General features: G+C 36.1%; 1 protein-coding gene across 2 annotated transcripts in view; it reads right to left on the bottom strand.

Annotated features, from left to right (window-relative positions):
* Window positions 1-12839, bottom strand: part of LOC145680969 (heat shock 70 kDa protein 4L-like) — a 331629-nt gene that overhangs the window by 68982 nt on the left and 249808 nt on the right. The window contains exon 9 of one of the 2 annotated variants that reach the window (XM_081752187.1): window positions 5722-5897. In XM_081752187.1, the coding sequence (XP_081608313.1) occupies window positions 5722-5897 (176 nt within the window). The remainder of the gene's footprint in view (window positions 1-5721; window positions 5898-12839) is intronic. The other variant, XM_081752188.1, reaches the window with a different exon arrangement.

The following is a 12839-nucleotide window of genomic DNA, read 5'->3' as shown; positions in this document are numbered from 1 at the left end:
GGGTGGGGATAAGAGAATTTACTATTACAAGTAGGAACACCTACAGTTATCCTTTCCTCTCCCTTCCTTTTCTCTCGGTCTCTCTCTATTAAACATACAAGCAAGTAAAAAAAACACAGAAAAAGACAAGTAAAGTTACTGACAAACAAGTAAAGTTACGAAGATCTATAAAAGAAATAGTGTGAAGGAAAGTAGAAATTAATAGATTAACCATTTAACAATTTTATTAATGTATTACGATAATACACATACTTATTAATATAGACTGTCCAATGATTTGAATTTCATAGTCAAGGCATTATTTCTGATAAGGTATAATTTGAGGACAAACAAACTGTAACTTAGCTGAAATCGAACCTCAAGCTGCAGATCCCAACTCAAACACGTTAACCATCATACTACATCGGACTTAGTTCTGTCTTCCCTAAGATTGTGTTATAATTTTATTCGTCAGCATACGAAGAAAGGAAATACACATCAGTGATGTCAGAAAGTGTTACTGACTGGACCCAATTCCTCACTACTTTGTATGCGTTTTTAGAAGCTATTCCAAGGTCATGTTCACTTTGAAGACATATGTAAGACAGCTTGGTTGCTTGCTTGGAAATTCTATAGTTTTGTCATTTGCAGTTACTATTGCCTATGAAGAGCAGTTACTATTGCCTTATTTACTAGTAGGTAAAGCATTTAATTGGACCAGGACTCGAACCTGCGTCCCTGCGGTCCTATTTTAGAAAGGAAAAGCTTTACCGATTAGCTATTTTTGTAACCAAAGAAATATAAAATCACCAAATTGAATCACGCTACGTGGACCATTTTATTATACATCAGTGATTTCAGATGAGGAAGATTAGATTGGTTCAGACTAGTAATAATGAAAGAAACGTACGGCTTGCGTAAGGAATGATGCTGATTACCACCTGTAGTTAACGTAACAGAACAAACCTGTAGGTGCTTTGTTTAGGTTTAAAACCAGAATGTCATTTTTATACGTGTAAAGGCAATACTATAACAATTCACTATGTTAAACTGCTTTTCTTCTGTATGAAAATTCATTCATGGAAATTCTTATTATTATTAGATTAATTGCCCTATTTTAAGATTCTTTTCGCGAACGTTGACCAAATCGTTCCCAACAAGGGGAGTGCCATGCAAATAACCAATCGCATGCTAGTTACCAGCTGTTACTTACTTCTTTACTACTCATAGCTCGCAGCATTGCTGATCATAGACTGGCGTTAAGCTGTGATTACCTTATGGTAGTTGGAAGGCTATACTGCAGGTGCAGCTGGTAGGCCTAGTCAGGTGATGGATTCGGTAATATGGTACTAGAAGTCAGACTGGTAATTTACGATCTCCTGTTCCTCCTCATGTGCCTACCCAGGTAAAAGAAGCAGGATAGTAAACGAACGCTGCGTAGACCCACTAACGACATCTAGAGAGTTAAGGGAAGTATCTTACTTTCCTGGCATTACGCCGACAACGCTCAGAAAGCTTCCTCATTCTGGGTTCTGTGGCCTTGTTGCTGGCGTAAAAGGAAAACTCAGAGACGAACACAATATTTACCGTCTCGCGTTTGCACATGCGAATGTGGAACGTTACTGGGAACTACGTAGGTTCCTCAGATGAGTCCGTATTCACAACATCGAATGAAGGGCGCCGTTTTGTGTATCATCTGAGAGGTAGGTACAAAAATCAAATTAGATTGTTTATGTAATTTGAATGAGTATCACTATGTAAACCATCTAGGACATAGAATCAGTAAATCATACTGACAAATGCAAATTTTATGCCAAATACTATACCTGTATGCCGATAGAAGAGGTGTAACTTCTATTGTCCACCCTTTCGAGAGTGAAAGTCTTCAGAAAGTGACCGGACCATAAACTGATCATATCTATTAAAAACAAATGCGAGCAAAATCCCTGACAAAATGAGTTTTGGTTTTAAGGAAAAATGGTATTATTATGCTAACAGACAAGAGAGTCAAACGTGTTATACTAGTTGGCATATAAAGCATTGTTACGGAATTAATTTACTTAATATACTTACACAAAATATATGAATCTTATGTTTGTATACGTGAAGATTCACGAGACGATGCTTAGATAAAACAGAACATGAGCTATACACTTTCTTTCCCTTTTAGAGTATAGCTAATTTTTCCTCTTTCCGAATGAGATTTTTAGCAACCTTAAACTATACACAGAAATACATGCTAGTAAAAAATCAAAACTTATAAATTACAATAGACTCAGCAACAAATATTAGTAACATAATTCCTTCCTCCCTAAAGTATAAAATAGAATTAATGCTACAGTTACCCATGAAAAGAAAAACGTCACACCAAGTTCTTTGTTACTATTATTTAATTGCTAGCTCTTCTGAATTTTGTTGAGTATTCCCATTTTGGGGTATTTCGGTACCTTTCGGAGTTTTCAGTTTTTCACCATCTTTCCGATTCTTGCTGCATCGGTATTGTTCAGTGTTAAAAAATTACTAAACGCCGGTACTTAAATCTCAATATCAAACAACCCTAGCTCGTACTACTGAGCTATCGGCGTTGTCGTTGAATAATGAGAATTCCTCTTTCTTCTGGAAACTTGGAATAAAGTGCACCTTCATAAATTGCTTCTTCAGTACCTTAAATATATTATTGGTTCTGAACATGTTTTTCTTCTGCTACATACACATAAAAGTGTATATTATTACTATTAGTAGTAGTATTTTGTATATACGAGTACTAATAGTTCGTTGCAAAATGTACAAGAACTGTTATTCTATTCTTCGTATATGTAAGCAAATGGCAAAAAAATTACAATTTAATGTAAAATATTCGGAGCTACTGAAATGCAGAAGTAGTTAAATCAGCTTGTAGAATTAACGTTTAAAGTAAATAATAATTACGAGAATATTACATCCCCATATGCAAAGTGATGCCAAACTTTCATCGGTCCGCTGTCGCCTTTGGGCGGATAGCCGCCGAAGTAAACAAAAACTGACGGTTCGAAGCGGAAATCCACCGAAGAGGAATCGAAGCGGCTGCCATTAATGTAAAGTTAGATGGTAGCTGTCGTTTTTCCTCCAGGTGGTGTTATAGATATTTTTCGTCGAACGAACCCTGAATGTTTGTGAGAATCGGTAACGGGGAAGGTTCTAGAACACAGGTTTCCCCCGTATAGGTTAGTAGATAGGTTGATTCATTTCTATACCAAAGTTTAATATTTAATTCAAATTGTATTGCCGAGCGAGCGTTAGCGAGTGAAAACGGGTTAAACCACCGCAGGGCACATTGTTTTCTGTCCTTATTACAGCTAAATAGGAAGGGGGACCTATGTTCTAGAACTTTGCCTCGGTAACGTCATCTGAGCTAGAATATAAGATCAGTAGGTGGCAGCTGTACTCACGTAACCATTGTCGCACAGTTCGTAGGTTTACAAAACTATTTTCGTGACCGATTACAGCAGAACATGTTACGTTATTTGTTACTTGGCAAAAATGTCAGATGTACTGCCTAAAGCTTCCAAACAATAAACTCCAAAAGTAAAATTCTCACTGAAAGTTACTAGTTTCTTCTGATATACTGGGAAGGCGATGTCTTTGGTGTTAAATTAACGTACAAGTATCACGCAGAAGTGGTAGTTATTTTGTATTTCAACCATGTATTGGTATGGAGGTTTCAGCGCGTAAATAGTAATAGGTTGTTCCCAAAACTGAGTATAGAGATTAAAGGCGGCAGTGAAGGATCCGTGTGACGAGTTGATGGCGGTACTAGCGGATACGAAGCGGTCATGTGGTAGATTAGTGTCTAGATTAGTGATTAGGGCACTAGCGGTTTAAAGGAGAAGAAACGGCGGATGTCACCTTATTACCGTCATCGAGGTAAACGGTAAAATTGCGACATTCGTGTAATTTCGTAACGATACCGCCACACAGTGGTCGGAAACTTGGATAAAGCGGACAATAATAGTTTATTATGAAACAATGAAAGTTGAGGGACATTTCTCTATCGTTCTATACGTAATTGTCCTTTCTAAATCGATTGCAATTACTGTAAAAATGATTCAAAGAACCCCTGCTGCAATACGAAAATGTGTGGAAACCCCCTGCATAAATGTCAAATACTACAAAAATAACCAAAGGAACAATGTAGGAAAGTAATAAAGGTGAGGAAAAATTGGGAAGGACACAGAACAATGAAAGCCGCCACATTGAAATCCACCGTCGTAAATCATACATGCAATTTATAAATTGAAAACATAACATGTTGACGCCTTATGTAAATGGACATCTCTAGCCAGTACGAAGTTATGACAGGTTTAAATATGCATCCAAGAAGCGGTTACAGGTTCAATGTGCTCTTCCTCTAATTTTATTTGCAGCTAATAAAAAGGTGTAAAACAAATGTGTGTTTTTTCTTAGGATACAAAATTAAAGTTCGCGGGTTTGAACTTGCACCATCTTCGAAGAAACACAAATACTTAGTGGAATGTAATTTAGTTTAGGATTACGTTGTTTCGGTGCGATTAAAAGATTCAGAATAGAATATTCTTACATACTACTGCACTGGCGTGTAATATATAGCAGCTTCACATGACTGATCGTTTATCACTGCAATATGAATGCGTCTTTCACTGCAACTTTGATTCAGAAATGAAGGGTAATCCAAATTACGTACAGGACAATATACCTTTTCTCTTTGTAAGGCTCAGATAGCGGATCTCGATTGCGATCACAACAACATTACTCATCACGCATTTCCAGTTAATGGGGCTGAGTCCTTCAGCTGCACTTGGCTGCAGCTACTTCCGGTGCTCAACCTTTGTACTACTCATGGTCAACTCAATACACCTTTTTTTTGCAGGCAAGCAAGGATAAGCTTAGACTGCAAAGTTATTAACATCACCGTATTTGTGAGTTTTCGGTAACACTAACAAATCTATCATAAATGATATGGAAATGGATAGCAAATAAAACCCGTCACTGAACACACAGTATTTGAGTCCAATATACTATTCAACCGCTTTCATTCACCTCAGAAATGATATAAATGGTTAAAACATATTATTTGGTTCCGTTTTTACTGATTTTTCGGTATTTTTATTTGTTCATGTATACATGTATTTTATGGACAGAGAAAATATTCCTATGTCCTGAAACCCCGGGTTTGGAAGCAGAGGAAATACTTATAACCAAATATCAATACCGATTTCATAGGTGGCGAAAGTTACAAAATCGATTTTTGACTGCAATTTCCCAGTTTCGCGATTTCCCGATTTTTGACCCCACTGTGCGCCGTGTCTAGCGACGTCGGCCCACCAAGTTTTTGGCGGCAAACCGCTGCGGTTCGCGATCGATTCGACCACGTCTTGCACATGGGAATCCAAGCATGCCAATCACAGTGTACTACTTATGGAACTAAGTCGCATTTCGAAATAACGCTGAATCTAATCTCCATCTTCCCATTTGCGTGTTATGAACATTATTTCCATAACAAACATATAACAATAAATTTAAATAAAGTAATAGGTAATATCCCATAGCATTATATGGGATAAACCTAAAAGAAATACTCATATGAGCTAATCACGTAAAAAAGCATAGGTTAAAGAAGCCTATATCCCTAAGAATGAACTTATGGAAACAACGGAGATAAATATAACAAAAAGATTACACATCATAAAAATACACAAATTGAAAAAGAAAATACATTACCGTTACCTCATTATGTTCACTTACATCCACTAGTTGCCGCGCTGTGTGCAGTTCTTGCTCTACGTTCACGCTAATAACTGTAAATATACCATCCTCATTGATCCCCACGGTCACTAGCACTCTCTCATTTTTCCCTTGAGGAGATAGTGGAAAGTGTGTCGTATCTTCAATCTCAAAACGACCTGTCGAAACATAAAGTCTGCTAAGACTAACAAGGTAAAACAGCATCACTACTTAAGCATCACTCATTCTTTAGGTAAAAGGAACCAATCAACCATGAAATAAAAGTGTATGTTTTAGAACTTGAAATTTAACTAAGCGGCATTGTGCTAGGCAACCATGCCGCAAAACTGAGAGGAATACACTAATTGGAATTAACACTTTCTGACTACTGAAGGAACTACGTATTAAAATCTTCATGCAGAGAAAATATATTCATTTTGTGCGAGAAACAAATATTAGCGAAAAACAGGTCACAACGTTTCCAAAGTGCTTTTAGACTTTTTATCAATGACGCGAGTGTATTTAATACTTGGTATATATACATTATGCTACCGGTTTTAGTTCACCATTTTGAAATAATTTCCTTAGCTATATTTTATACAGTATTTGTATTTCATTAACTCGTCAGAAATTTTTGTGTAATTGGGCATTTTTACTCTAAAAATATATATCACAGTAAATAAGGTAACTGCAGGTTTATACGCCAGTGCAGCTAAATACGCCAAGTGTTCAGTGGCGGACGTTTCTGAAGAAACCCGCTAAAATTCGCCTTTAATATGTGCCACAGTATCGACCGATTTGACGAATACTCCGAGAGACACCGCGGAGACCGCCACGCCGTGCAGTGTTGTTTACTTCGGGAGGGTTCCGTTATTATTTCAATAGAGGTAAAAATACGTTATTAGTACCGTGCTAACTTAGAACACGGCCGATTGTTTACAGCAATGTACGCCTTATTTCGTGTACGTCTAGTAACACTTTGTTTTGTAAGTGTAATTTCAGTTTTTGTGATTCCATGACTACTGAAACAATACCAAGGATGCTGCAGCGAAATACGTCAGGGTTTGTGCAGGAATGACTGCAGAATATAAAGATGTTCTTATATGTTCCACATGTTCCATGTAATATCGATGTAAGCCTATTTTTTTTTAATCAAAGTACAGGAACACTGTTTATTTTCTTATGGACTAAAACTTCTTAGTTTGCAACTTCGTTTCAACTTTGGAGATTATCGTTTCTACATTTTATCTTTTATCTTCATCTTGCACTTTGGTTATTCTATTTTTTGCTTCAGCCATTTGTGTAGTAATATTTGAGTTCCTATAATACAGACGATGTAAGCAGTTGCAAGATTTATTATTGGTTTCAAGTGTATCCTAGACTTGGCATAATTACCTGCACGTGTTCATAAATGCTCGACTTTGTAACAACATTCTTTTACCTTGGATACAAAATAGAAGTGAGTCACATCATTGCTACATTTTTTCTACACGCGGAAAACGCTACTCTGCAACACATATGTCTTATTCTTTGTGATTCGTGATAATTAAGGCCGTAAGAAATACAACATTGTGTATTTACCTTTACATACCTTATTATTAAAAGGAAGTCTGTATTAGCTACTTAGTTATCAGATTTCAACAAAATAAAAAGTAAAATATTTCACATAACATTGGTTTAGAAATAAAGAAAGAAACTTATATTGCATTCAAAAGATCGGTAAGATACATCCAGTAAACTACGAAACTGAGAAGAGCGCGCGTATACTCTATTGTTCTACCAGGGAAGCAAGAAAGTTCGTGCGCTTTTATACTATGGAAGAAAACTGTCAATTACAGGGTTTTAACGGTTTGTTTATTCGGCAAAATAGCCTCCATTTGCTTCTACAACCCTCTCCCAGCGCTCAACAAGCTTGTAAATGCCAGTTTTGTAGAATATTTGTTCCCGAGACTCGGAAAACTCAGCAACTGCATTTTTGACGTCTTGATCAGTCTTGAACTGCCTGCCACGCATAAAGTTGTCTATGGCCAAGAATAAATGGCAGTCCGAAGGAGCGACATCTGGGGAGTAGGGAGGATGAGATACAAGGTCCCAACCAAGTTCTGAGATTACTTCCAGCGCCTGTTTTGCGGTGTGAGAGCGCGCGTTGTCCTGGTTATAGAGCACACCTCTTTTGTCCACTAGTGCTGGCTGTTTCTGGGTCAGTTTGATGGCTACCGTTCTCAGTTGTGATGAGTATACATCTTTGGTAATTGTCTTACCACGTTCCAGGAATTTGTAGTGCACGATACCGTTTGTAGTCCACCAAACACAGAGCAAAACCTTGTGTTGATGGATGTTCGGTTTTGCAGTCAAAGGCTTCGGATCATTCGGTGATAGCCAATGGTATGGCCGTCGTTTATTGTCATACATGACCCACTTCTCATCACAAGTTATTATACGGTCCAAAATTGGACAGATTTTGTGTCTCGTCAACAAAAATGAACAGATATTCAGTCTTAGAACTTGGCTCATAGCGGTCAGCTCGTGAGAGACCCTCTGACCCATTTTCAGGTCTTCCCCAACTGATGCAGACTTACCCGAATAATTTTCCTGCTTACCTCGAATCGGTGAGCAAGTTCCTCACATGTTTGACTGGAATAATCTTCAATAGAGGCCTTCAGGTGGTCCATATCCACTGATTTAGGCCTCCCAGAGCGAGGCTTATCTTGAAAGGTCTCGTCACCAGTTGAAAAAGTCTGGAACCATTTTTGTGCTGTACATTTACTTATTACACCCTCTCCGAGCGCAACACATATTTTTCTAGCTGCTTCTGCACCATTTGTTCCCAATTTAAACTCGTAAAGCAAACAAGCTCTAAAAACTTCATTTGACACTGACATGATCACGAGCGATTTTTACACCCTACACTGACAAATGCGTTGTTATATTCACCGTGGCTGATGCGTCGATGAATAAGCTTTCCCAAAGAGTCAAAACTTTCATGCTACGGGGACAGATGTCGCCGCAGCAGCCAAATGGAAGCGGGAGTGGTTCAAAAGCGAACGAACTTTCTTGCTTCCCTGGTATTAGCCTCTGCAACGTCTACAACTAACTATGGGTAGGAAAAAGCCGGATACAAGGGTTTAAAAAGTACGAAAAGAATTACTCTCACCGCTACATTTTAATTTTCCAATAACACATCAACAAACTTCAAGTTTTCCTGACTGAAAGGGCGTAATTCTGTATACGTTACAAAAACAAGTTTTAAAACCGGTCATTATATTTCGAATTTATAGGTGGAAAGAAATCTAGTCGTGGAAAAACGCTTTTTCTGCTTTTGATTGTATACGTGACTAACTTGCTTTCGGTTCGTATTCGCATCAGAGTAAGATTTAATCTAATCGCAATAACTGAATAGGACCGCAAGAACTTTAGGAAATAAAGAGAAACGAGAAAATAGCATGCGAAAAATTAAAATCAAAGAGAATGGCCTAAAATAACGTTTTAATCAATTTGCCATATTTTTTCTGGAAATTAAAATGCCTTTAGGCTGAGAGTTTTGGCGATCTTTTCAGGAAAACTAGCACACTGCATGTTAACTGGAATCATTTACAGAAAACGTTATGACAAAGACTGCTGTAAAGTGTGTTCTTATAAATGACCAAGTCCTACACAACATAGGTACTAACATTTGGCTTAATATTAGAAAACAGGATGAAAGGAGTTTTGTTCATTTACAAACATACCGAACATATTAGTAAGTCTGCACCAATAGAAATATCAGGTTACACCTTCGCTAAATAAAGACCTCAATTTTCGTGAAGAATTATGCTTAGTTTTGAGGTCAAAATCACATGGAACTGATTCTTTGGGACCGCTGTTTCACTATGAAGTGGGTCAGAAAAATTTAGAAGAAAGTTGCGGCAACAGCTGAAATAGTGTTATGTTAATGTTTTTCTTCTGGATAAAAGTGAGTGAACACACATTACAGAAGTTTACAGTAGCAAATGGGAAACATGATTATCAAAATTCCGCCTCTGCTACGAACTCTAAATTAACTTCGGTTCATTTCACTCATTAATGGAGTTTCGAGAACTCTCGCTTATCCTCGGACTACTACATTTAACATATTTTTCAGAGTAAGAATTCCTAAACTGTCTATATGGCTAGTATAGTATACACATTACAATAATAAATTTTAAAAAATGTGTTTAGAATTATCTGTTATGATAAGGTTTTTACTAAACGTACAACTGACTACCCATTTGCATTCCTAAACAAAGATAATTAGTAAAACTATTTCAAAGTCGAAACTATCCGGTTTCCTATAATGAATTGGCGAATCATCTGAAAAAGCTTTTGATTTGCAAGCAACAATTTTATTTTCTGTCCCTATGCATTTCTCTCTTTACGATGCAACAGATAAAAATTATAGAACAAATCGTAAAAGTCTTACTGGCTAGATACCAGACCAATTTTTAATCGCCATGCTAACTTGGAGCTGACGTTTTCGAGAATTGCATGCATATATTCATGTGTGTGAGTCTCCCTCTATGAGATTTTGGCTACGTCACTGTGACAAGTAATAATAATGCAGTGTTATTCCTTATGATGATTTATTCCAGTAGTCAACCCTCGATCTAGCACTGTTTTAATGTGTTATCAATTTTATACATTATGTTGAAAAGTCACAGATACGTTCACCAAACTTACACTTCAGTATATAAAGAAATTTTTCTCTACTAACTTCCTACTTTGAGTTTCATTTCCGGAACCATTTCAACATGACCATTTGCGTTTCGCTTCATCTATCACAGACATATCAACAATATTTATTTTATTTCATTGTCCCTGACACTTAACTGCATTCCTTTATAGCTCATAGTCGATTTGTTATGAATAGTAAAGGGATTGTAATGTTTTGAACTATGTTTTGATTAGATCTAAAAATGCCTATTTATCACCAAAAATATTATTAGAATTATATTTAAATAGGGAAATTAAGATGTTGAATGATAATGTGTTGATCATATAAGAAATAACTCATAGCTGTTTATCTCATCTCATTGAAATCTATCTCATTGATCATAGCTGTTTATAGACTGTAATGAAAGAGAACCTAATTTACTTTTCAGTTGTAAACCTATTCCTTTCTGTGTATTAATTGGAAAATCTGGAACGGCCTATTTGATTCTAAAATCTTACTTCATCCTCTTCACTCATCTAAACAAAAATCTGCAGAAAGTCGAATCACACTTAAGTTTGTAATTGTATTTTTCGTTTGTGTTTGTTCAACCTGACGAAAAAGAGAAAACAAAGGCAAGGAGCAACCAAGAATCGAGTACGGGTCATGTTGGTACTAGTTGAATACAGATCCAATGAACATGGAATAACATATGCTCGTGTACTCTGTAAATATGTGGCTAGTACCTGAAAGTTTTTAGTTGTTTAGTGTGTTTTCCTTCGTATTACTTTATATATATATATATATATATATATATATATATATATATATATATATTTCAATAGTGTGTGACCAGGGATGAGAAAAAGATCATGCTTTTATTGATTTTGTTAGGGATTGCATCTCTGAAAACTTTAAGGCAATAAATTAAGTTGAAAGTTTGTAACATGTTACGTGTGCCGATCTTATTTTCAAAGTATGGGGTGAAAAGATACTATCTCACACAAAATACACATTTTTTGTTGCAAAACCTAACGCGCAAACACAAAGAGGTTAGATGAACCATGGTCTTTGGAAGCTTCTCACTTTGCGCCCAGTAACCTTGTAATAATGACAGAATACATAAGATAATAAAGATGTAAACATACTTCTACATTTTATTAATAGAAAAATATTGAAATATCTTAATTTTTGTAAAACTCTACTTTATTGACTTCAATTAGAAAAAAAGAAAGGAAAAGGGAAGACATTGTCAGTGATGTAGAGATCTCAGTTCTACGTTGAAATGCAAAATTTCTTTTTAAGAGAGTTGGATATTTTCGCATTTTGGGTAAAATTAAGTTTTTTTTTTGTTTCTAATATCTTTATTTTAAGATTATATTGAACACAAACATTAAAAACGTGTCATTTTTGTCATTAACCTTTCCCGCTGTGGAAAGCTTCCAAATGTTTCGAACATATAAAGAAAACGAAGATATTTTCATATTTTCAGACTAAAGAGACTTATCAATAATTTTGCTCATACCTGTACATTATTCCTTTCCGACGTCACTAGCGTTGAGCTAGTGGGACTGGAGATCACTCTAAAATCTCGTTCACCAGAACTCGGTGGCAAATAGCTTGCTGAGCTTCCAAATTTACAATCGTTTACAAACTTCATCGCGAATCATTGAAAAAAGTTAATACATGAGGACAAAACCCCTACACGAAGAATCTCTCCGTTTATAAGATTTTAGTTTAGAAATTGGCTTATCACTCAGTAAATGAAGTTTATAATTCTAATAACACTTATAATGTCAATGTTATTTTCCTTGCCAACCTCAGGTGTGAAAGGAGCTATGCAGATTCACTCAGAGGGTACACTATAATTCCTTTGCACCTATTAACCATGTCCCAGCATGTTGTGTTATTTCTGTTTTTTTTTTAATTCAAAAATTGTTTTCGTTCTCTCAGACCGACCTTCATTTTATTCAGTTAGAAGACATTGCTAGTAGTACAAGAGTAATCAAGGTGATATAGGCGCTGTCGAGTAACACCAATGGCATCAGTTCGAATCCACACTACTTCCAAATGATATTTTAAAATTTAACTTGTTCTTAGAAGGTGAATTATAAATTCTTTTTGCTCAAAGTTCTCCATCTAAGAATGAGATGCAATAATCATACACATATTAACCAAGAGTGAGTCCAGAGAAATCTTAATGAAATATTATCAGGAGCAATCATTCATATTCATATTTGTTTATGTTTTAGTTCATTTCTGTTTATTCTTTACGAAATTACATTTCTCGTTACTTAGAATATAGCAAGGGATAGTGACTGTTATGTTACGGCGTTCTACAAGATAAAACTTGTAGAACGCCGTAACCACGATAGCATCTCGTTATGCATGAACAGCTAATTGAGTTCACTACTATATCAAGCGCTATTTGTGTATTTGCGTGCAACAGAACAAG

The sequence above is a fragment of the Thermobia domestica genome, chromosome 3 (assembly GCF_964235325.1).
Source record: "Thermobia domestica chromosome 3, izTheDome1.hap1.1, whole genome shotgun sequence".
Taxonomy (NCBI): Eukaryota; Metazoa; Arthropoda; class Insecta; order Zygentoma; family Lepismatidae; genus Thermobia; species Thermobia domestica.
The sequence above is the reverse complement of the archived record's forward strand: the minus strand, read 5'-3'. Positions and strand labels throughout refer to the sequence as shown.